General features: G+C 62.5%; 1 protein-coding gene across 1 annotated transcript; it reads right to left on the bottom strand.

Moving 5' to 3' along the window:
* Nucleotides 1-80: 80 nt before the first annotated feature.
* Nucleotides 81-21,160, bottom strand: LOC105485812 (TNF receptor associated factor 7). The gene is made up of 21 exons (XM_011748311.3): nt 21,048-21,160; nt 12,903-13,021; nt 12,410-12,467; nt 9,530-9,621; nt 6,269-6,385; nt 5,649-5,741; nt 5,400-5,433; nt 4,624-4,807; nt 4,399-4,533; nt 3,618-3,835; nt 3,463-3,536; nt 3,182-3,230; nt 2,971-3,098; nt 2,664-2,746; nt 1,851-1,890; nt 1,577-1,693; nt 1,370-1,492; nt 1,055-1,174; nt 828-959; nt 624-743; nt 81-448 (listed from the first exon to the last, which is right to left on the bottom strand). Exons 2-21 carry the CDS (start codon nt 12,981-12,983, stop codon nt 434-436), a joined length of 2,013 nt encoding a protein of 670 aa, XP_011746613.1. The 5' UTR covers nt 12,984-13,021; nt 21,048-21,160; the 3' UTR covers nt 81-433.
* Nucleotides 21,161-21,216: the final 56 nt, after the last annotated feature.

The following is a 21,216-nucleotide window of genomic DNA, read 5'->3' as shown; positions in this document are numbered from 1 at the left end:
TCACAGCAGCCAGTGCCTATGCACACCAACCTCAAGGCCACACAGCCCCCTTGTCCCGAGGAGCTGTCCCCACACACAGCCACAGTCTGTGGAGTGTTTATTTCCACCAGGAAGTAACCAAATCTACACACAGTCTAAAAACAGTAGAAAAGGTGAGTAAAAAGGCCCTCGATCCATCTAGGGTGGGGATGGAGGGTGGGCCGGGGCAAGCGTCGTACCTGGCACCCAGAGAGAGGGGCTGGGCAGCGAGGATAGTGCCGAGTAGAGGGAGGCTCGCCGAGCATTGGGCAGGGAGGGCACTGCCCGGCTGCCAAAGCCTGTCCACCTGTGCCCATAGGGCAGGCAGAAACCCGGAGACCACCCCATGTGGCCAGCGTGGCTCAGACAGGTCCAGGGCTGGTCCAGGGGAAGCCACGGCCTGGCCTGGATCCTGTCAGCAAGTCCAAACCTGCAGAGAAACGGCTGCTTCACCAAGGTGTCCTGCGGCCAGCCACCCTGGCCCAGCCACACCTGTCACATATACCTACCCTCCACCACCTCATGCTGGGGCTGCCAGCTCCTCATTCCCACCCCCGCTCCATCCTGTGCAGCCCCTTTGAATGGCCTGAGCCATGGACACTGACCTTCACAGTGCTATCCACAGCCCCTGAGAAGAGTCGGCCCCGGGACACAGCCAGCGCGGTGACGCTGCCCTGGTGACGCAGCAGGGTCTGCGTGCAGATCATGTTGTCCATACTCCAGACCTGGGGGCACATGGGACATGAGGGCCCGCTGGAGCTCAGCTGCCCGCCCTCTGAGCCTCCTGCCACCGCTGGGCCTGCACGCACCCTGAGGGACCGGTCGTAGGATGCACTGAAGACTTTGGTCTGGTCTGGTGTCGAGATGACCGCCAGGGCATACACAGTGCCCACATGGCCTGTGAGGGTCCGCACCTGCTCCTTGGACTCAATGTCCCACACCTGGGAGGGGTGGGCACAGGCAGGTCAAAGACACTGAGCAAGGCAGGGGAGATGGGGCCACAGTCTGGCCCTGCACCCAGACGCCCAGGCCTTACGTGGATGAGGTTCTCGTAGGTGCCACAGACAATGTGGTGATTTGTCACAGCAATGGAGTAGACGCTGCCGCCAGACGTCTGCAGGACGTGGATGCAGTCGAGGGTTCGGATGTCCCAGATCTATGAGTAATCGTGGGCCACTTGGTCCCAGGCCAGGTGCTTCACCCCCAGGGCTTCAGCACCACTGGGCAGCCCACCCACCCAGCCAGGGCATGTGTGAAGGTAGGGAACAGGGCAGATGGAGCCCTGGGTGCTGGTCTGGGAAGTGCTGGCAGGGGACAAGGCCCTGTGGCCACCAGGTGTACCCAGGTGCACCTTGATTGTCTGGTAGGAGCCGCTGTACAGGTAGCTCTGGGCAGCCACCAGGGCCCGCACCCAGTGGTTGAGGCCTGTGAGCTCCTTCTTCAACTTCAGCTCAGTGCCCACGATGTCCCAGACCTGCAGGGATGGCTACAATTGTGGGCTGGGCGGGCAAGGGACACCTCAGTGACTCACACACACAGGCACACCCTCCACCCGTACCTTGATGGCCTTCAGGGAGCCGCTGAAGAGCATGTTGTGTGAGGAGACCAGCGTGCACACCGGGTTGTCGTGGGCCCGGATGGTGTTCACCTTCTGCAGGTTCTGGATGTCCCACACCTGATTGGGGAAGGACCGGAAGCCTCAGGGCACCAAGCCCTGTCACCTGAAGTCTGGAGTCCGGAGCCCAGATGGGGAGAAACACCTCCCTGGGGCACCTACATACTGAGGCAGGCCTGGGCTGCCTCCTGCCCACCCGCCTGTAGGCCCCACTCACAATGATGGTGCAGTCTGCAGAGCCACTGTAGAGTTTGCACCTGGGGAAGCAGAGAGTGTGTCACGGTGGGAGAAGCTGTGTCCCTGCTGACACCGCCCTGGCAGGGCCCGAGGTCCATGCCAACCATCAGGAACTAGCAGCGTGGCCCAGGGCCAAGGCCACTGCTGTGTCCCTAAGCTCCAGCCTATTTTCCAGTCTCCACACGGGAACCTTGGAAGGGGTGAGCCAGCCTGATGCCTGCCTGGAAAGCATTTGACAGCGAGCCGGGAGGTAATTACCCGCCCGTTAGCACTGAGTCAATCCCAGGGCCGGCTGCTGGCAGTCAAGCTGCCGCCTCCTGAAAGCGAGCATCTCTCACGCACACGCTTACACGCTTGCTCCCACAAAGCCTCACGACAGGAAACAGGAGGCAGGTAGGCCACCTGGAGGCAAGAAGGTGGCCAAGGTAGTTGCTCCGTGGTCCCTATGCCCTGGGCTCTGACTGCAGGCTGAGGAGAGCTGAGCTCCTGCCTTCACTCCCTAAGGTCCCCCCATCTTCTGGTTGCACGAGGAGCACCGGGGCCAGGACAAGGTTCTGCTGGGAGGCTGGCTATGCCAGTTGTTGGGAACACACAACTTCAGAGATGGTGCAGGCCACACAAGGGCCCACACACTGCTACCCAGGGAGCCAGTGCTGCTCCAGGTGGAGGGCGCCCTAGAGGTGGGGCACACACATAGCTACACAGGCTCGAGCTCATGGCTCACGGCCCACGGAGTAGCAGCACCACATCTCCTGACCTGGGAATCACTGGTCACACACGTGCCTGGACTCACCCCTGGATGCAGAGAGCCAGCACGATGCCATCGTGGCCCTCCAGTGTCTTCTGGCACTTGTAGGTGGTACATGTATCCCACACCTGCAGAGACCAGGGCCACAGTGGGTCCCAGCAAGGTCAGCCCGGTGCCAAGGGGCAGCATGACAGGAATGAGTAAGGGAGCCCTGCCCATGGGAGAAAGCCCCGCCCATGGGAGAAAGCCCTGCCCAGGAGAAGGTCCCACCCATAGGCAGGCTGGCAGTGCCAGGCATGCAGTAGTGCCCAACCCATCCATGCTGCAGAGACTGAGGTAGGACTCCGCCTACCTTGATGGTCTTGTCAGAGGAGCCGCTGAAGAGCAGGTCACCCATGGAGTAGACGCAGAGACACCACACAGGGCCCTGGTGGCCCACAAAGGTCCCTTTGCATTTGAAGATCTGCTGAGGGTCATAGGCTGCAGAGACGGGAGCAGTGAGTGAGGGCCCCGTAGGGGTGCACGGGGAGGGCAGGTGGGAGCCGCGGCAGGCCCATACTCACAGCCTAGGATGCCCATGTTCAGCCGCGCGTTGATGTGGGACAGCTCGTCCTGCAGGGCCAAGGGCAGGGCAGAGGGCAGGTGGGCAGGGCTGCTGTGGGGCCAGTGCAGCCTCTCTGCCCCTGCTGCCCTGGGCCAGGGGTGAGCAGGGGCGACAGGAGTCCCTGCCACACACAGACCCCTGATCTTGACTAGTGGAGCCAAGGCCAAAGGAGGCCTCCCTGCCAGGGCCGCCAGCTTCCCTGGGTCTCACAACCCAGCCCCTGCAGCCCCGCCCACTCACATTTAACATGGATGCGTCCCGCCGGAACTCCATGAGGTCCTCGCTAAGCTTGCTCTGGTTTTCATCCAGGACGTCTGAGGAGCAGGAGGAGAGGGGGTGTCACTGGTGCCCGGAGCAGTGGCCAGGCCCCCACCTGCCCCAGTGCCCACCCTCACCAAACTTGAGCTCCAGGCTCTTCTCTAGCTGGTCAATCTTCTCCGAGAGCTTGCCCAGCATGGAGCGCAGGAAGGCGATCTCCTGGTCCTTCTGGGCCAGCGCCACGTGCATCTCGTGGAAGCGGTCGTCCGTCTGCTGCAGAAACTCCTTCAGGCCCTCGAAGCGGCAAGTCTCCAGGTGGGTCTCATAAGTGTCCTGGTTCCCGATGAACGTGCACCTGCAGGGACAGGACAGCTGCCCACCTGCCTGCCTGGTGGGTCCCTGCTGGTGCCTCCCTATCCCCAAGAATCCCCTTCGAGTGCTCCAGCCCTGTGGCCACTGCACCCCAGGTCCAGCTGCCCCTCTTCCCCACCTAGCTACCCCTGGGCAGCTTCACAAGTGAGGTCCCATCACGTCACCCCTGCAGAGCTGTTTAAGGGTTCCTCACTCCCTGAGGATAAAACCCACGCCCCTCAGCAGCCTCCCTGCCCTGAAGAACTGGGCTCCTGCCTCTCCTCCCACCCCCACCTCCCTCTCCAGAGCTCTCAACCCCAGCATTTGTTCAATTCCGCCCATGCCTGGTGGGCTGCGGGAGCATCCATGCCCACCTTCCTGGCTGCCCTCGGCTCCTCCTCTGTGTTTCCAGGGCCTTGGGCCTCTCCTGGGCTCCTGGGCCTCAGAGAGGATTACAGACCCTGGTGTGGTCCCAGCTCCGACCCACCTCCCCGGGACCAGCAAGCAGGCGGTTCTTAGCGGAGCCTGTGGAGGGACTTCGTCCGCCCCCGCCCGCCCCCCACTCACCCGTACTTGGAGTGGGGACATTTGATGTGCTCACACTCCTTGAGGTGGGCCTCCAGGTTCATCTTGAGCAGTGGGGGGCAGCTGGGGTTGTTGGGGCACCGCACAGGCCTGTAGTCACAGCTGCCCTCGTGGTCCCTGTGCCAGGGTGGGATGCGGGGAAGCCTGAGCCAAAGCCCCGAGAGGCAGCCCCCAGGGAGGCAAAGGTGCCCAGGGAGGGGCACTTACTTCCGGGCGCTGAGCTTGATGGTGAAGGGGCACCCTCGGGGGTCCACCTCAAAGATGGGGGGCTTCCCGCCGCCCGCCGACCGGCAGCCGTGCCGGCAGTGGATGAAGAGCTCCCCGATCTGCTCGGCCACCGCGATGTTGTTCACCACCACGGTCAGTTTGACATTGTCCACAGGACACTTTTCTGGGGGAGGAGGGCGTGCTGACCCCCACGGCCTGCCTGGAACATGCTCCCTCACCGGGGTGGGCATGAGCCTCTTAACAGAGGTCAGATCTCCTGTCCATCTGCCCCTTTTGAGGCATGCAGCATGGGAACGGGGGCACAGGTGGGCCACCAAGAAGGAGCAGCAGGTGGTGAGGAAGTGTCACCTGTGATACTCTCAGCTGTGCCCAGAAAAGTGTGGGGTGGGGCCAAGAGGGCAGAGGGCAGAGTGTGGACAGGCAGGCAGGAGCGGGCGCCATGTGGGAGGACGACAGCCTCACCAGTGAGAAAGGCCTCCCCAGAGGGTGCCCACCCTGACCTGGGGAGCCTTGGCCCACACCTACTGTGGGGTCTCTGAGTCTGGACACACTAGAAGTTGGGGTGTCCCCACTCTGTTCATGGAGGGCCTGAGCCTCAGCCTGAGCATCCCAAGGACTGCTGCAGCCCCATCCCACCCCCAGCAGAGGCCAAACAGGCCCGGTCACTGTGCGGGGGACAAGGGAGAAGCTGCCCGTCTCTGCTCGGCAGCCAGGGGCACGGTCAGTGCCAGGCCTCGGCTGAGGCACGAGCCTACCTGACTTCAAGGCACATCTTCTACAGAACGTGTGCTGTGGAGGCAAAGGGCGGACTTGAGGGCAGCCACAGGGTCCTCTTTTCCCCAAGTCCACGGCCATGGCAGCCACAGGCCTCACTGCACCCCAATCCCAGTGCAGCCAGACCAGGCCTCAACCAAGGCCAGGGACCAGCAGCCCTGGCCCATGAGAGGCCTGCGGTCCTGCGGGGGCCTCCGGCAGCATGGGGGCTGGGAAGGGGGGCGACTCACCCCACACGTGGTGATCACGGGGTCTTTGAAGACACTGCAGCAGAGCTGACAGCACAGCTTCACCGAGGGCTGCTCCGCAAACACCAGTGGCTCCTGGAACCAAGTGTGAAAGGCAAGCAATGGCGGGAGGCCACCCTCAGCCCCACCACCACCCAGGCACCCAGGTGCTCTCGCTCCAGGCCTGGCTGTCCTCTGAGGACGGGGGCACGTCCTAAGAGAGGCCTGCTTAGAGCTGGGGGGCTTGATCGGGGCCCAAGAGGGAGAGCGAGGTCTGTGGCCCCAGAGGCATGGCCCAGCCCAGGAGGATAAGTCCAGCTACCCAGTATTGGCCGCCCTCGCCTGCCTCCTTCCTGGGGTGAGACTGGAAAGGGCCCCGCCGGAGCCCCGTGCTTCCCACTGCCAGTTCCCGGGCAGCCCTGAGAAAGGGGAGTGGGGCACATACCCAGGGGACTCAGCCTGGCCCCTTGAGTCCCCACCACGGACCAAGCACTGCGGTTCCTGTCAGGCTCCAGCTGCCCTCCCCCTGAGCTGGGCTGGCATGGCGGAGGGGACGGTGCCTCAGTGCTACTGCTGCAGTGACAGCCCTGGAAGCCGCTCTGCGCTGAGTCCCCCACACCTACCGGCTCCTCCTCCTCCTCGGGCAGCGAGAATGTGGAGCGCAGGGACATGCTGGACTCTGAGTGCAGGGAGCGGACGGAGATGGCAGAGTCGGAGCGGCGGGGAGTGCTGATGGGGGGCTGCGCGGAGGCAGAGGCGCCTGTCAGGGGGCTCCGCACGGGGTCAGAGCCTTGGGGAGGACAGGAACCAGCCCGGGAGGGTAGCAGCACCCCTGGGGCCACCCCGGTCACTGCGGGCACTCTGCTTGTCCACAGGGGCCGTGGGTGGGTGTGGGGAGCTGATGCAGCCCAGGTCCCTGCCTGCCTGCCTGGGCGGCCTGGGCCGGGGTGCTGGGCTGCCCGCTCACGCCTGCCACCTCTCTTTGTGTAAATGGAGAGACTTCCTGCTATTCAATTCCATATACCCGAGCGGCTTCCTGCTTCCCGTGAGGGAATGTGGGCCGTGAGGGGGCACCTCCACCAGCCAATCCTGGGCAGCCGAGGCCGTGACCGCAGGATGGAAGGGCCAGGAAGGCTGGCAGGGAGCGGCGGCTGGGTTCCAGGTGCCCCTCGGGCCTGGCTGCTTGTCTGGCCTTGCTGCTGGGGTACACCAGGCCCAGCCGGGAGGCTCAGAGGGAAGGTAGGGCCAGGCCCCCACAGAACCTCAGCTGAGCTTCCCGAGGGCAGGAGTGAGGGACACAGGTGCCTGCCTCTGCCTGAGCTACCGACAGGGGAGTCTGGGGGAGGGGCAGACACCGTCCCTTCCTCCCCTCTGGCCTGGAAACCTCCAGAAGTTTCCGAGAGCCACGCTGCCCAAGGTTCCTCTTGCGGCGCTCTGACTGCAGAGGGGCCCAGCTGCAGCGGACGGCCACCTGGGGCCCTGCTGCTGCTCTGCTGAGCCTCTGGCCCCTTTCCCGGCAGCCCTGGGTATGAAACCCACAGAGCACAGGGGCAGAGCCAGTCCCAAGGCCGGCAGAGGGGGCATTGTGTCCCGTGTGCCCACCTCCCTTCAGGTCCCAAGGGCCCATCTGCATGGAAACAGCACGTGGAGAGCAGAAAGGAGTCAGAGGAAGTGAGTCATGAGGCCCCATGGCAGCAGGGAGAGCCCCAGAGGTGAGAGCAGAGCAGTAGCTGGCACGGGACCCACTTTCCCTGGCCTGCCCACTGCTACCCCAGAGTCTCCCACCCTCCTGGGCATGGGGGCTAACGGCGTCCAGGCCTGGGGGGCAGGGGAAAGGGCAGGAGGAGGACTCCCTGTGTGGGCCTCAGGGCAAAGAGAGAAGATGCCCGCCCCTCTTTAAAGGCATAGTGACCCATGGGGATAGCAGGTGATTATGGGAACCGCAAGCATGGTGGATGCGTGGCCTTCGGCTTGTGGAGACTAAAGCAGGCAGAGGCCCAAGGGACAGGGCCCAGACATACCCAACTCACCCTCGGCCTAGCACCCGGCACACCCGGATGTGTTTGTTCAATTAATTAAAAACTTATTTTCTGGCCGAGCAAGGTGGCTCACGCCTGTAATCCCAGCACTTTGGGAGTCCAAAGTGGGCGGATCATTTGAGGCCAGGAGTTTGAGACCAGCCTGGCCAATGTGGTGAAAACCCATCTCTACTAAAAATACAAAAATTAGCTGGGCATGGCAGCACGGATGTGTAATCCCAGCTACTTGGGAGACTGAGGCAGGAGAATGGCTTGAACCCAGGAGGGAGAGGTTGCAGTTGAGCTGAGATTGCACCACTGCACTCCAGCATGGGTGACAAAACGAGATTTCATCTCAACAAACAAACATACAAACAAACAAACGAAACAAAAAAAATCTTTTCTTCTTATTGTTAGAAATGAAAAAAGAAGGCTGGGTGCGGTGGCTCATGCCTGTAATCCCAGCACTTTGGGAGGCCGAGGGGAGCGGATCACCTGAGGTCGGGAGTTTGAGACCAGCCTGACCAACACGGAGAAACCCTGTCTCTACTAAAAATTCAAAATTAGTCGGCAGTGGTGGCGCACGCCTGTAACCCCAGCTACTCGGGAGGCTGAGGCCAGAGTCACTTAAACCTGGGAGGTGGAGGTTGTGGTGAGCTGAGATCACACCACTGCACTCCCGCCTGGACAATAAGAGTGAAAGTCCATCTCACGGCTAGGCGCGGTGGCTCAAGCCTGTAATCCCAGCACTTTGGGAGGCCGAGACGGGCGGATCACGAGGTCAGAAGATCGAGACCATCCTGGTTAACACGGTGAAACCTCGTCTCTACTAAAAAAAAAATACAAAAAACTAGCCGGGCGAGGTGGCGGGCGCCTGTAGCCCCAGCTACTCGGGAGGCTGAGGCAGGAGAATGGCGTAAACCCGGGAGGCGGAGCTTGCAGTGAGCTGAGATCCGGCCACTGCACTCCAGCCTGGGCGACAGAGCGAGACTCCGTCTCAAAAAAAAAAAAAAAGAAAGTCCATCTCAAAAAAAATAATAAGAAAGGAAAAGGGAAAAGGCCTCAGTCCCAAGAGGGCCAGCAGGGCCACCACACCTGGTGTCCAAGGCACTGGAGAGAAGCAGCTGCCAGGGAGGCCCCACACGCCCCCACCCCCCGCTAGGCTGGTCCTTCATGCCCAGGGCAGAGTTGGCCTCTGTCCCTTGGGTAGGCCCAGAGCTCAGCAATGAGTGCCATTGACCAGGATGGCAGGGAATGACCACTGAGACCTTGGCCACAGGGCTCAGGTACCAGCAGCCAGCCCCCGACTGACCTAAACCTTTCTGCCCCCAACACAGCCAGCAACAGGGAATTATCTGGCTCCCCCAGCACTTGGCACAGGTTCCGCAGCCCCCACCCCATTCCCTCTGGTGTCCCCACAGCTTAGGTCCACACACCTTTCCTCTCCCTCCTCTCATCAGGACCCCTCCTCAAACCCTGCCTGGACCCAGCAACCCCACTCATTCCCTACTCAGCAGCAAAGCAACCTTTCAAAGCATATATTTTATTGTGTTATCCTGATCGAACCTTCTGTGGCTTCCACCTCCCTTAAGATAGAGCCAAATATGCCTCATTCTGGCCTGCAGGTGCCATGCCATCGGGCCCAGCTGCCCTCACTGGCTGCCCTCTGCCACCTACAATTCAGCCACAGGAGCCTCCTTTCTCACAGACTTGTCATGCATGCTGAGGCCTCAGGGTATCCACAGGTGCTGTTCCTCTCCTGTGCCTCACCAGCTCACTGTCAGCTCCTCCTGGGACCGGGTCCCCCAGGAGGGAGGGTGGGGGGAAGCTGAGGCTCACACGGGCTCCTGCGGGGTGGGGACCTACCATGCTGTCCTCCTCGTCCCGCGGGGAGTAGGCAAGAGTGCTGGAGGAGGAGGGTGTCCTGCAGTGCTGCTTGTAGGTGCTGGTCCCATCAGCTGCAAGGCAAGATGGCTGGTGCGTGAGTGGGGGCTCCCTCAGCAGACGCGAGGGAGGTGGGGCCCGTGCTCACAGCCCTCCCCAGGGCCAGGCAGGCAGAAAGCGTGCAGGGATGGCGCCGGGGAAGTTTGGGTTCCCTCTCAAGGTCAAAACAGTGCCAGGAGCATGGACGCTGGGCTCAGTCTACATCTGGACAGTGCGAGCACTGAGTCCAGCAGCCCCAGCCCCAGCCCTGCCTACCCCAGGCAGGGTCTTCTTTCAAGGCCTCTACAAGCTCCCCAGCACCCCAGCCTGAGCCAGCTGAGGCCCATGGCCAACACGGAGCCGTCACTCTGAAGGCCGCCTGGCAGTAGCTGGGGATGCTGTTTTATTTGCCTCTTGAGGCGCCTCTGCCAGGTGAGTTCCCTGACAGCCTCCACTCACAGAGGTTCCGCTGAGGCCGAGGTGTGGGGCTGGGATGCAGAAGGACCAGGACCGCATCCTGGTGTCCCTGGCACAGCCAGGACCAGGAAGTGGCCCCAGCCTTGGTGGCCTCCTCTGAGGCAGGAGCTGAAGTGCCCTCCCTCCTCCTGCCTGCACGTCACCCCAGCTTGGCCAGGGCCAGAGCTGCCCTGGGAAGGGCCGGTCAGTCCACGTGGGAGCCAGAGAGAGCCACCTCCCGGACTCAGGACCAGCCAGGCTCGGATGTCACAAACAGTGCTGGGCTCAAAATCGAGGCCTCAAGAGGCTGCCGTGTGACTGGGCCTCGGTTTCCCCATCTGTCATGAGGGGCCAGGTGAGGCACCTGGGGACGCCCTGCCTGGCTCTGCCCATCCCTGCTGCTGAGGGGCCAGGCACGGCAGCCGTGCCCTGCCCCATCCTGGGCACCTTCTGCCGTGTGACGGGGCCATGGGGCTTCTAAGGGTAGATGAAAAGGTACCATTTTTTGTGGGGGTGGGATTAGGGATGATATTTATTTATTTTTTCCTCCAAAAGAACCATCCTGGCCGGGCGCGGTGGCTCACGCCTGTAATCCCAGCACTTTGGGAGGCCGAGACGGGCGGATCACGAGGTCAGGAGATCGAGACCATCCTGGCTAGCACGGTGAAACCCCATCTCTACTAAAAAATACAAAAAACTAGCCGGGCGAGGTGGCGGGCGCCTGTAGTCCCAGCTACTCGGGAGGCTGAGGCAGGAGAATGGCATAAACCTGGGAGGCGGAGCTTGCAGTGAGCTGAGATCCGGCCACTGCACTCCAGCCTGGGCGACAGAGCGAGACTCCGTCTCAAAAAAAAAAAAAAAAAAAAAAAAAAAAAAAAAAAGGCCGGGCGCGGTGGCTCAAGCCTGTAATCCCAGCACTTTGGGAGGCCGAGACGGGCGGATCACGAGGTCAGGAGATCGAGACCATCCTGGGTAACACAGTGAAACCCCGTCTCTACTAAAAATACAAAAACTTAGCCGGGTGAGGTGGCAGGCGCCTGTAGTCCCAGCTACTCGGGAGGCTGAGGCAGGAGAATGGCGTGAACCCGGGAGGCAGAGCTTGCAGTGAGCTGAGATCCGGCCACTGCACTCCAGCCTGGGTGACAGAGCGAGACTCCGTCTCAAAAAAAAAAAAAAAAAAACAAGAACCATCCAAGAAAAAAAAAAAAAGAGGGCCCCTGGAGAGCCCCTGAGGGAGTCACCAGCAGCAAAGAGGTGCTACTGTGAACAGGTGTCCTTGGCGGCCCTGTGACCCCATGGCCAGGTTTATCAGAGCAATTAAAAAAACTAATTAGCAGCTGGTGTGCTTCTACAAAGGGCAGAGTGCCAGAAAGGACAGAGAACAAAGTCTCCCCAGAGCCCCCGCCCCGAACGAGGGTCCCTGGCCCTGCACCTCGGGAAGAAGGTGCTGCCACTTCCTCACGGTCTCCCTGAGCACGGTGCTTGCGTTCAACCTGCAGCACTCTGGTTCTTAGGGTTTAGGGCTGAGAAGCAGCAAGGAAGCTTCAGGTTTCCGTCGTGTACCCCACCCAGTGGTCACGTGCAGGTGAAGATTTATTGGGTTTGGCATGGTGGCTCATGCGTGTAATTCCAGCACTCTGGGAGGCCGAGGCAGGAGGATCACTTGAGCCCAGGAATTTGAGACCATCCTGGGCAACATGGTGCCACCTCATCTCTACCAAACATAAAAAAAAAATTAGCCAGGTGTGGTGGTGCCTGTGGTCCCAACTTCCTGGGAGGCTGAGGTAGGAGGACTTATCCCAGGAGGTGCAGGTTGCAGTGAGCCGAGATCACGCCACTGTACTCCAACCTGGGTGACAGAGTGACACTCATCTCAAAAAAACAAACCAGACTTATGGACCTCTTCCACTCTCTCTCTCTTTTCCTATTAATATTTTACAACCGCAGCACTGGTACTGAAGCCCTAGGCCCAAACTCCAGAGAGGACTTCCGGGCACACAGGACCTTTCAGAGACTGGCCAGAAGCCTGAGACTGGGGACAAGCTAGGGGTCACTGTGACAAGGGACAGGGCTGTGTGGTGGGGCTGGAGATGTCAGGGCAGCCTCCCCAGAGGGGATGAAGAGGGTAGGGAGAGAGGGCACAGCACAGTCACCAAGGCGCAAGGAGCAGGACACCCGACTCCTGTCCAGCAGGGAGGCCCAAGGCTGAGAGGCTGTGAGGACAGAGGCTGGGATGTGAGGCTGCCCACACCCAGCACTGGCACGCAACACCAGCTCACCAGGAAGTGCCCTTCAGTCCTAAGGATGGTGGGTGTGGGGGTGCCCCAGTTATTCCCAGCCTGGGCTGGCCTCGGCTTAAGGGCTCACCTTTTGTGATGGTGGTGACGGCCGAAAAGGCGGGTCCGAAGGTCGTTTCCATTCTGGTCTAGAGGGAGGATGGAGGAGACCTGGCCTCATTCCCGGACACAAGGAGGACATGCACATGTGGAGCCCACTCACATACCTAACACGCGACCGGGCCAGGCCATGTAGCACTCACACGCCTAACACGCGACCAGGCCAGGCCACACAGCACTCACACGCCTAACACGCGACCAGGCCAGGCCACGCAGCACTCACACGCCTAACACGCGACCAGGCCAGGCCACGCAGCACTCACACGCCTAACACGCGAGCAGGCCAGGCCACGCAGCACTCACACGCCTAACACACACACACGAGCTCCCCCGAGACCCAAGCTTGGGAGGAGACTGCGCTGGGAGCTCTGCAGGAAGCACCAGGTCCCTGGGGCATGCTGGGGGTTTCTGGGGATGTTGGGCATGCAGAGGGGCAGACCCTTACCCTTGGGGCACGCCCTTACCCCGGTGGTGACGTCTGGGGTGGGAAGGTTGCTGGGCCCTCCAGAGAAGCGGTTGTAGCGGGCACTCTTGCCCGAGCTCATGCTCTAGAGAGGCATCTAGGGTCCTTGGGCAGCATCTCCTGTGGGTGGAGCACAAATGAGGGGCTTGAGAGATGGAGCCCAGGCCCCTTTGAGCCAGCCGGGCTGCTGCAAGTATGCAGACCTGCTCTGGACCACCATGGGGCCGCCGCAGCCGCCTTCCACCAGCAGCACCGGCTCAGGCAGGCGTCTAGGAGGCAAAGGCCCTTCACACGGATCCCAGGCATGCAGAGGCCGGGCGGGCAGGCGGCTCTGCATCCCCGTCCCTCAAGACTTAGCCCTTCTGAGCTCCTGAAGAGCCCACCCAGCTCTTCCCCAAGGTGGAGGGACCCCTGCCCGGCTCTCTCTACTCCTCTGGGTCCTGAGTCACAGCCAGTCACCTCCAGGCTGAATGTCCCTGGGGCCAAGGCTGGGCCTTGGTGGGTAGGCCCAGGGTGTGGCCCATGTGGCGGGATCCAGTCACATTGGGACCAGTCAAGGCACGACGAATGTGTTTCCTGCCGTGGCAGGTACGGTCAGGACCCAGTCAGCAGCAGGCTGCAGAGGGGGAGACAGCAGCGACACCCCAGAGAAAGAACCTGCAGGGGAAGTCACTGGAACCCAACTCTGCACAAACCGCGCTGCACGGAAAAAACTGCAGGAGAGAGACGAGTCTGCCCCTGGAAGCTGCGCAGGTCACACACACTCCCACCCGCGCCACAGGGACTCGGGCTGGTGGGGAAGGGGGGCAGGGAGAAGGCACACAGGAATCACCCTCCCAGAAGACAGGGGCCGATGGGCCTGGGGGAGACGTGGCTGCTCCGTGGGTGCTGGGAGTGCTGGTCAGACCCAGGGACAGCTGCAGGGGAAGGTAGACATTAGAGGGAAAAGGAGACCCAGCCAACAGGTAACACCCAGGACAGAGCCCGGGGAAGGGGCTGTCCGTACCGGATGATGCCCACCCTCCCCCTGTGGGGCACCAGGCTCTGTCAGCAGGCACCCGTCCTCCCGAGCAGGCCCCACTTTCAGGACCCCGGCAGCCTGGAAGCCAGGAGCCCGGCAGAGCGCGGCTGAGACAGCCCTGTCTCCTGCTGCCTGTGGATAGAGCCGCCGCCGATCCCGGCTTGAAGCTGAGGTCCCTGTGAGGAGGAAAGTCACACCCCCAGGACTCCCGTCCTGGGCCCACCCACACTGTCTACCTTGAGGCCCATGCACGGCACCCTGTGAGGACACACCACGGCTCGGCTCCCAAGGCAGGAGCCTTCAGAACAAGCTTGCTCTGGAGGCGGCGCAGCAGCAGGGAGCCCACCCCTGCGGCCCTGCTCTCACCCTGGGGAAGCCAGGCTGCAGACCAAGGCCCCAGGGACCTGAAAGGAGCAGGAGAGCCCTAGCCCCAGGCCAAGAAAGTGGCAGAGCTGGTCTCTGCCCCCACCCAGTGGGAGCACGGCTCAGGGGGCATCACTGAGTCCAGCTGGCTCCAGCACCTCCTCCATCAGTCCCTCCTGACTGGGCCCCTCTGGTGATACCCGCCCTGCATGCGCCTTCAAGTTGCCACTCATCTCACCCACCACCGTGGCTGCAGTCTGGCCTGGGGTCCCCCAGCCCGGCCTACAGGTCTGCAGGGAGGGGCTGGCTCTCAAGCCCTTGGTTCCCTGCACTTGGGCTCCCAGACTGTCTACCACCCCTGCTGTCTCCTCTCCCCTTCTCTAGGCTGCCCAGGCCCACCTGTCCCTTCCAATGCCACCTGTAAGGCCACCCACCCTGGAGCCACTCAGCCTTCAGGACTCGGGCCTCAACCCGACATCTTAGCCCCTGCAGTTGGCAGTGCCACGAGCCACCTAGCCCCACCTGCTCTGTGCATCCCATGGTGTTGGGAGATGGGGCCTGGCCAAAGCCTCCCTCGGCCTCCTCCAGGTCCCACTGCGACTCGAGGGGCTCGGCCCTGTGTGTCCCAGACTGGGCGCTCAGGGGACTCCTCTTGTGGAAGAGGCAGGGGCTCCTGAGTGTGGGCAGTGCCACACACCTGCAGCCAGGCTCAGAGGAGTCAGCCCTGGGACAGAGGTGTGGTTGTGGTGTGTCTAGAATGCTGTTCTGCCCTGGCACATGCCTATCCCATCTCCAGCAGCTCCTGGCAGGAAGGTCGGGGAGAGCTGGCCAGGGCTTGCCTTTTGCCATCGTGCTTGGGGTGAAGATGTCCCAACTGGGGTAAGGCCCCGATAGCCTGAACCGCAGGGCTCCACGATTCAGCTCGGGAGGTTCAGCCCTTTTGGGAGCCCCAGGTTGGTTCCTGCCCCATGCGAGCAGGGAGGGGATCACTGGGCAGCCGCTAGGAGACACTGACTTGCATTTTACAAACCCATCGGCTCCCTGCACTGCAAGCTTCCAGGACCCCAGGGCCAGCTGTGAGCCCTGCCAGTGATGCCTGCCAGGGGCCCAGGTGGCCGGGACCCCAGCAGGCACTCCCCCAGGATGGGTCGGGCTGGCTTCGGTGCCTGTTGCTTAGTCTGGAAGAGCAGGTGTCTGGCTTCCCCCTCACTCTGAAGTGAGGTGAACAGAAAGGCACGCAGGGCAACGTGCAAATCAGCCACAAAGTCCCAGCTGGCCAACAGCAGCCAGGCCATGGGGACAACACCACAGGATCTGTGGGGTGCACAAGACCCCACCAAGAGCCAGCAGAGTGGGACAGAGGGGGGGAGGGGGGGTGGAGGGAGAGAGGGGGCAGAGGGAGAGAGGGGGCGAGGGGGGGGCGGAGGGAGGGAGGGAGGGGCAGAGGGCGGACGGAAGGGTGGAGGGGGCAGAGGGAGGGAGAGGTGGAGTGGGGGAGGGAGGGGGGAGGGGGCATAGGGAGGGTGTGGAGGGGGGAGGGGCGGAGGGGGTGCAGGGAGGGAGGGGCGGAGGGAGGGGCGGAGGGAGGGGTGGAGAGGGTGGAGGCAGGGAGGGGTGGAGGGTGGAGGGAGGGGGTGGAAGGGGGAGGGAGGGGGTGGAGGGGGATGCTCTGCACAGGAGGCTGCTTCCCAGTTCACTTGGGTTCAGTGTTCAGCTCCAGCCAGGGACACGGAGGTGGGAGGAACCCCAGGGCTGGAGGCCAGGGAACGTTTGTGTCCCGCCCTAAGGCAGGATCCAACCCCTGCACCTCAGAATTGAGCAAGATGCCCAAAGCCTCCCCTCAGCCCAGTCCCAGGGGCTGGGTTTTGTAATAAGTTTCCCCAGTAGGGAGAGGACCCCTCAGGCCACAGCTGGGACGTGCAATAGCTTGGCACCCCTGTGGCTGGGAGGCTGTCCTGGGGGCATGCCCTGCCCCCCAGAGGGAGGGTGCCTCTTTCCCACCCCACACTCATCAAGGCTGGGGCTGGCCGAGCAGGAAACTGTCAGCCAGACTGAGAACCCCCTCCAGTGCTCTGGTCTCTCCACCCCCCAGTTCCCAGTGCTGGAGAAGTGGGGGGTGCTCTATAGCATTGGAGCCTCTTCCCAAACTGGGAGAAGCTACAGGAGCAGCTAGGGACTGAGACAGGGCTTTCCCCCCCAGCCCCTCTGCCCCTCCTTCCATGTCCCCACCACACCGCCCTTCTGGAGTCCGCACGCCCGCTCCGTCTGCACCACCCAGGCTGGATGCTCCAGGGGGATTCGATCTTTGAAAGAGAAAAGTCCTTGAGGAAGCGCAGCATCCACTCTGGGGAAGGCCAGTGCTGACCTTCAGGGACGAGGTGCATGGGTCGGCACTGTGCAGAGGAGAAGGGTAGGATTGGCCTCCCACTGTCCCCTCCTCCTGGGGCCAACACAGGGCAGCCCCTCCCTGACGTCACCTGAAACTGGGATTCAGGCCCAGGGTCTTTGTCCACCCCACATCCACATAGCAGGGATCCCGGGACCCTGGGGGCAGCCACTGAACAATAAGGAAGCGGAAGTCTCCCTCAGCCCCTCTTTGCCTCCACCCCAGCCCCTCTTCAGCATATCCCTCAGCAGCCCCTCCCCAGCCCCCACAAGCTGGGCTTAGAGGGCTCTGCTGGGGCATCGCCCCGGGGGCATGTGGGATGCGGACACCCACCCCTTTCCCTGCAGACACACTTGGAGGGGGGTCTGGGTCAGGGGTCCCCGCCCACCTGGCAGCAGCCCAGGGGAGCCCTGCTGAGTGGGGGCAATGGGGGCTTCTAGATGCAGCTCCCTGCTGAGGCCAGGCCCAGCCTGAAAGCAGCTCCTCTAGCAGCCCAGGGCAGGTGGGGTATGGGGGTCCCCTGAATATGTGTGGAGTGAGCCGTGGGTGGGTGTGCCTGTGAGGCCTGCAACTGCCCTGGGAGGAGCCTGGGATGGCTCCAGGAGCCTTCGCCCCGCCTGCCACAGGGCTGTGTGTGGCCGGCTGGCTGGACTGCGGCCAGAGCTCCGAGCATGGCCTCTGGCATCACAGAGCCTGCCCAGGGCACCCACAGACTGCCCGCCCCAGCCCAGCCCCTGCCTCAGCCCCCCGGCCCAAGCCCAGGCCGCTAAATTCTATAGAAACAGGCCTGGTTGCCATAGCAAAGCCACACGCACTTCCGCCGCTGTTCCCTGACGTCCCTTAGAACGTTTTTTCCATCCCAAATAGGCAGGGTGTGACGTCGAAGGCCCCTGGGGTGCCCCTGGCCTCTGCCTGCCTTGGTCCTCAGGATCCCCTCAGAACCCCAGCAGGCCCTGGTCCGAGGCCAGCTTGGCCCCCCTTCCCTCCTAGCACCGCGCCCCCCTCGCCTGTCCCTGCCCCCCACACCCACAGCCCCAGCTCTGCTCCTACTGCAGCCACTCAGCCTGCAAGCCTGTCTTGCCCTGGCCAAGCCTCTCCACTGTCCACAGCTCCCTCTGCTCCAGGGAGGGGGTCCCCCCAGCTTGGCCAAGGTTTTACCCCAACTTCACAGTAAAGATTCCTTTTGCTGCCCCTCTGGCCCCTTGAGGGCTGGCGACATCTCTCAGTCCTTTTTTCCCCGTATCTCATGGCTGTTTATTGTGTGGGGACTTGGTCCAGTCAAGGGGAAGTCCAGAGGGCTTCCTGGAGGATGAGGCTGCTGGGATCCAGAGTGGGGAGAGTATCCTGGGGCACAGGAAGAGACCCCAGCTTCACGGCCCCGGGCTGGGGAGTGCATTCCTGGCTCTCACCCAAGTCAAGTGGGCCTCAGACTCTCAGCAACAGGTCATGAGCTTTGCCCAAGAGCCAAGGGCAGCGGTGCGCGCCCCCCCCACCCCAGCCCATGTCTCCCTCTCCTGCTCTATGTTCTCATTTGCTTCCTGTGTGGCTCAGTCTCCCGGGCTCTCTCCTTCCTTCTGCCCTGCAGCAGCAGGGAGCTGACACAAACACTGGCCAGATCTGGGCCCGAAGAGGCAACAGGAACGTGAGGGCAGAGACCGTCTGACCCACTCAGCCACCCAGCACTTTCATGCCAGCGTGCCACCGCACTGCCACCTCCTTTCCCACACCGTCCCATGCCCCTCAGTCCTGGCCCTCTGCGTCGCTACCCCCCACTTCCCACCTGGGTGCTTCTGGGGTTGGGTCACCTCCACCCCGAGTTTCCAGGCAGCTGGCCTCCTCCAGCTGGGTGAGGGCGTCCGGGTCTGCACATGACCAGTCCCAGCCTCCAGTGCTCACTTTCCCCTTTCACCTGCCCCACCTGGCTGCACCCTCCTCCTCCAGGGAGCAAGGCTGGGGGCAGCGGGGGATCTGTAGAAGACTAAGGGCTTGGTGGGTCCCTCTCCACAGGTTCCTTCCGCATGAGCCACACAGAGGGCCTGGTGAAGTCCTCGGTGCCCACCCACCGAGAAGGCCAGACCGAGACACACGCAGCCAACAGTTCTCGGCCCTCCCCACATGCCCTCCCTGATCCCGCAGGGCGTCGGTCCAGGAGATGCTGTGACACCATGGTCAAAGCAACGGGCACTGGGCTCAGACAGAGCTCGGTTCAAATTCCATTTCTGCCACTTTACAGCTGTGTACCTGCCCTCCCAGCCTCCAGTTTCTCGAAAACTGGAGTAGAGCCGGACCCTCGTCTGGAAGGAGCCAAGAGAAGATGCACCTGTCAAGAGGGAAGGCGCCCCAGACAGTAGCTCCTCTGCTGAGCAGACCATGGAGACTGAGGAAGGCGGAGAGGCCGGCCCAGGCTGTGCCGTGGTGACCAGAGTCCCATTCCTTCTGCTTCGTCCACAGCTACCACATATCCAGAGCCCTGGCAGTGCCTGAGCCAGTCCCATGCCAAGGCGGGGAGCGGCTGCATCCCAGAGCCAGGCTGCCCATGCTTCCTGGCCAGGAGGCCCTTCAACCGCATCTTCCTCCTTTCCCCAAACTGCTCATTCCTTGTCCAACCAGCTGGCCGAGAGTCACACCAACCATGGGGTGCCAGGCCCTATGCGGGAGGGTGGGGACATGTGATGGCTGAACGCGAATCTGACCTGGGAGGAGCTAGGAACCTGGTGGGGGACACAGGCAGACGGAGGGGCAGGAGCCCCACCAATCGCCACTCAATCTGCCAAAGGCACTTTTCGGTGGGTGCCAAAGACCCTGAACTTTTCTATTCACTTCCAGAAATATCGTGACACTTGGCCCCAGTGGGCTACGGTGGAAGTCACTTCACTAGAGACCCTCAGGTTGGGGCATCAGGTTGGGGTGCCGACTCCTGGCCCCTCCCCTCCCTCGACCAGGCTACCCATACCACTGCTCCCCATCAGGACACGGGGCCCGGGGCTTCCACAGAGAACTATGAATGCCCAGAGCAGTGAAGTCAGGATATTCCCAATAGAGAGGCACAGGAAAGGGGTCTAGGAAGGGAGAAGCCCAAAGAGAAGGAATGAGGAAAAGGGAGGCTCCTCACTTGGCGAGGGCTAGGGGGCCTGTGTGTGCCCAGGAAGGGGTCGGAGGGGTGGTGAGAAAGGTGGGCAGACAGGCTGGGCGGCGTGAAATTCCTGAGCAAGCAAGCAGCCCTCCACCCCCAAGAGCAGGGTGGGATCCAGCAGGCCCCTCTCCTGGACTCCAGACTCAGCCCCAGCTGACCACTCTGGCCTGGCTCAAGACAACCATATCTTGACAGCTGGACCCCAGTGGGGATTAGGAGACGATGGCCTAGCCTCCCTCTCTCCTGCTTCCCCAGTGAGCTCCGAAGTCTGTGGTCCACAAACTGCTAGAAAGCTCTTTACCGGACCTAGATCGGACCCGCCTCTCCAGCGCTTCCTCAACCCCAAGTCATTTGAAAGCACAATAACCCCGCCCCCACCCCCGCCATGCACTCTGTGAACCTGGTCCGGCCTCACCGACTTCGCCTCTCCACTTGCCAGGGCTTGCTGGGTTGCGTCAGGCCCCTTCTCACCCCAGGCCTTTGTACATCGGACTCCCTCTTCTTGGAACGCTCCTCCTGCACGTCCCGGGACTGGCTGCTTCTCCATCAGGCCTTTGGCTAACGGTAGCGCCGCCCCCACCCCCGACCAGTACTCACTTTTTCAGCACCCTCTTTCTTTCTTTCACAGCACATACCGCCGCTCCCCACGATTTTGACTATCTCTTGTCCATCCCACCACCCTGTCTGTCTAGACCGGGAATAAGGGGGAGTTGTCCCGCAGGAGACATTTGTTATCGCAATTGAGGAAGAGCGGGTGTTTACTGGTATCTAGCGGCCAGGAGCCAGGCAGGCTGCTCCACATCCTACAATGTACAGGGCAGCCCCCCGCAGCAAAGAGCGACCCGGACCGCGTGGTCGATGGTGCGGAGGTTGGGGAACCCTGCAGCAGATGCCGATCACAGGAGAACTGGGACCGTGTTCTCCGCAGTCTCCCGGCGGCCAGAACAGTGCCTGGCACCCGGGCGGCTCGGGGAATGCAGGAAAAAGGAATGAGTAAAGAACGCGCGAGAACACGACGGAGCGAGGGACGGACAACTGACAGGCGGACGGACAGCGACGCGGACTCCGACCCCGACCCGGACCCGGACCCGGACCCCGACCCCGACCGTCTCAGCCCCGCCCCCCCCCCCGCCCGACCCCTCGCCTCGCCTCACCTCGCCTCGACCTCGACGCGCCCGATCCCGCCCCACTGCGCGGCCCCGAGGCGCGAGCTCCGGGTCGGGCGCGCCGCGGGGACACTCACCCGCCCGCGGCCGCCCGGGAGCGGCAGCACTGCCAGGCCGCTTCATGATGCCCCCTCGGCCGCCGGCCGGGAAAGGGACGGGACGCGCGAGCCGGAAGCGCTCGGCCGCTGCGCCCGCCGGGACTTGTAGTTCCCCACCTCTCGGGGCCCGGTCGGCTGCCTCACGCGC

This window comes from Macaca nemestrina, chromosome 18 (assembly GCF_043159975.1).
Source record: "Macaca nemestrina isolate mMacNem1 chromosome 18, mMacNem.hap1, whole genome shotgun sequence".
Lineage (NCBI taxonomy): Eukaryota > Metazoa > Chordata > Mammalia > Primates > Cercopithecidae > Macaca > Macaca nemestrina.
The sequence above is the reverse complement of the archived record's forward strand: the minus strand, read 5'-3'. Positions and strand labels throughout refer to the sequence as shown.